Source organism: Solanum dulcamara, chromosome 1, assembly GCF_947179165.1.
Source record: "Solanum dulcamara chromosome 1, daSolDulc1.2, whole genome shotgun sequence".
Classification (NCBI taxonomy): Eukaryota; Viridiplantae; Streptophyta; class Magnoliopsida; order Solanales; family Solanaceae; genus Solanum; species Solanum dulcamara.
In genome coordinates, this window is record NC_077237.1 from 82,611,660 (window position 1) to 82,614,948 (window position 3,289).

A 3,289-nucleotide genomic window follows, 5' to 3' on the forward strand; every position below is an offset into this window, starting at 1 on the left:
ATGTTGTTGGAGTGGGCTGTTGGGTTATTGGGTTAGGGATTTGGGCTGCCTTAAAATAATTTCTAAAGGGCTTAGGCCCAACAGACATACAATAGTGGACTAGTGGTCTACTAGCCATATTAATTACGGTATTCGGTATTTACCGAACTATCGGACGGAAAAAAAATAAATACCGAAACCGAAACCGAAATACTGAAATTATGGACTTTTGGTACCGATTACCGAACCGAATTACCGAATACCGAATACCGAAATACCGAAATAGCCGGTTCGGTTCGGTAATTCGGTTTTCGGTATTTTATGCCCAGCCCTACATAAAGGTAAAATAAAAAATTCAAGATAAACGACTTTCAACTATAAAACTAATCATTTTTTAAAAATACTAAAAATAAAATAAGATTCACATGAACTCAATCAAATTGTCTAGAAGTAATAGATTTGTTATGGAGTAATAAATGAGGAATATTATCAAATTATAATAACAATCTATAGTAAGAACAGTGAGTACAAAATGTCAAAGCCAGTACATTAATTAATAGTAGCTTTGACTTAAATTTTATATATTTTAAATATTTACTAAAATCTAATATGTTTTAAACCTATTATATTAAAACACGAAATAAATTTTTAAATAATTTAACTCATAAACTTTAAATTTTAAATACGATTCTGAATCAGTAAAGCAGTGGTTGTCTAGCAGTAGGTGCCCATATCACATCCGATGGCAACTGATTAGAACTATAACAATACTCCTGATGAGTTGATCCCGGTGAAGGCCCACTATCTCCGGCATCTGAAACCGGCGAATGACCGCCGTCGCCGTCATCCCCCGCCGGAAACTTATGATAAAAAGGATTATTAAACGTCGCAGCAATTAAACATACAGGCCCAGCTGATAAAAGCGGCCCAATTACAGGCCCGCCAACAACTTGACCTTGTGGCCCAGCTAACGAAATACTGAACCCATTTGGAACCCTAGAAAAATCACTTGGAATAATTGTAGCTGAAATTGAAAGAATATTGAAGCTTCCATGGAAGGTAATTGTAGAATCAGCTGGGTTAATTGAAGGTTGTTTAAGAGTAACATTTGTAACAGTACCCGACCCGTTTAGAATACATAGACCCATATTTTGATTCCCGCAAAATCGATAAATCGAATCGATAATATCAGCTCCGATTGGAATTTCGAGGATGTAAGGACTCATGGTGGGTTTTTCCACATGATCATCACGTGTTGTTAAGATGAAATTGGATTCGGGTTTGGGTTTGTTTTTCGACCCGGGTGGACGGCCACGTGGACGGCGGATGACTTCGATGGTAGCGCCGTCGTTGGCGGATGTAGGCGGCGGTGCTGCGGTGGATGCTGCAGGTTGTGATGGTGGCGGTTGATGGTGATGGTGGAAATTTTGTGTTTGATGAAGTTTAGCAAACATGTAGATATTGTTAGACTGGTTTTTTCTTTCTTCTATATATTTTCCTTTCATTTTCTTATCAATAAAAGTATATATTTTTCTTTCTTTCCTTAGAATCTTTTTTTTTTGGTCTCTCTCTATATGTAGAAATTAAAAAGGAAATAGATATATTATAGAGAAAAGAGAATATAAGAAGTAATAATAAGTAGTAGAAGAAAATTGAGTGCGGTGTTGTTTGGGTGGAGAGAAAAGAAGAGAAGAAGATGAATTTTGAGAACTACTTCTCTTATATATATATATTAGACGTGGTGTTCGTGTTAGTAAGAATTCAATATATGTTATTATTTCTTTCTCAATTTATGTAATATTGATAAAATTTGAAGAGTTAGTCTTTTAAATTGTTAATTAATGTATAACTTATAGTACTTTTTAAGTCATTTTCAAATAATATATGTTACTCCATCGATCTCAATTATATGGCACGGATGAAATGCAGAGTCAATTACATTTTTTAAATAAATTTTAAATATTTTAAATCGTTAATTAATGTGATTTATAATATTTTATACATAATTTTTTAAAAAATAAGTAAGTGCAGTTTAGTTTTTTTAAAATTTATAAATTGTTTTCAACTTATAAGCTGCTCCATTCAAACAAACTCAATTATTTATTGGAGCTTATTTTAAGCACAAAATGACTTTAAGTTGATCATTCCAACACTCAAAAAAACTGAAAACAACTTATAAGTAACTTATAAGTCAATCCAAACGAGTTCTTAAAGAACAAAACATGAAAAATATCGAAAATACCCTTGGCATACAGGCATTGATAAGCTTGATTGTGATTAAATAATTTGTTTCCACTTTTATTATTTCATAATTTATTCAGTTTGCGACATTTATTAACCCTATTTGATACTTCATAATTTTGTAGTGAGGCTTGAAGTGAGCTTCATCTCCTAATTAATTATAATGCACATGCATTCTTACTTAATTTGAAAATTTAATTATAGTAAATTAATATAATTTAACATAAATATCCGGTACAAATAAAAAAAAATTTAAATCAAAATATCATTGCATTATTGGTGGACAAACCTAAATCATTTCTAGAAGATATATGTAAGCAATAGAAAATGGATTTGATTAGCTCAACTTTCCTTTCATGGCCATCCTTTTACTTTCTCTTCAACTTGTTGTTTAAGTTTGAAAGAGAGAAAAAGGGAATTGGGATTAATTAGACCACTTTTCCACCAAATGGATTGACAAATGACAAAGACTCTTTGATGTACTTTTTTTTTTTTTTTTGGATCATAAAAGATTTGGTCAGGGCGGAAAAATCAGCCTAAATAATTATGATCTATCCAACTTGTTTATATTTAGACCAGGACGGCTAAATATAATTATAGATTTAAAGCGGAATTTTAATTATTTAACATTTTTGTATAAATGACTTCGTTGAATATATATTTTTTAAAAATAATTATTAGCTTTAAGTAAGATTTTATTAATTTAACGTTGGAAAATATTATTTGCGAAGGCACTCATTATATGAAATTTTAATATAATTCTATAAGTAATAAGTTGATAAACTTAAAAAAAAAAAAGATAAGAGTTAAAATCATAAAATCAAATTCAAGAAGTTGATAATTTGGTATACCCTAGTTTAATTTGTTTGTTATAATGTTTGCTTGAAAAAAAAATTAAAAATAAAAAAAGAATTTACAATTCACTTTGTTCAGCACTTTCGGCTATTGATTCATATTTTTGACAGAGTATTACTCTAACTTATCAAAAATTTAAAGAAAGATAGTGCAAAAGGAGTTTAAAAAAAGAAAAAGATAAATAATGTGAGTATTAGCGAAGATAAAGTAAGAA

General features: G+C 30.3%; 1 protein-coding gene across 1 annotated transcript; it reads right to left on the reverse strand.

Annotated features, from left to right (window-relative positions):
* Positions 1 to 507: 507 nt before the first annotated feature.
* LOC129889753 (AT-hook motif nuclear-localized protein 28-like) lies at positions 508 to 1,646 on the reverse strand. The gene has a single exon (XM_055965180.1). The coding sequence runs from the start codon at positions 1,482 to 1,484 to the stop codon at positions 675 to 677; it is 810 nt and encodes a 269-aa protein (XP_055821155.1). The 5' UTR covers positions 1,485 to 1,646; the 3' UTR covers positions 508 to 674.
* Positions 1,647 to 3,289: the final 1,643 nt, after the last annotated feature.

Bases quoted from the DNA above. Each gene is read 5' to 3' on its own strand.
- LOC129889753 (XM_055965180.1), bottom strand. From the start codon at position 1,484: ATGAAAGGAAAATATATAGAAGAAAGAAAAAACCAGTCTAACAATATC.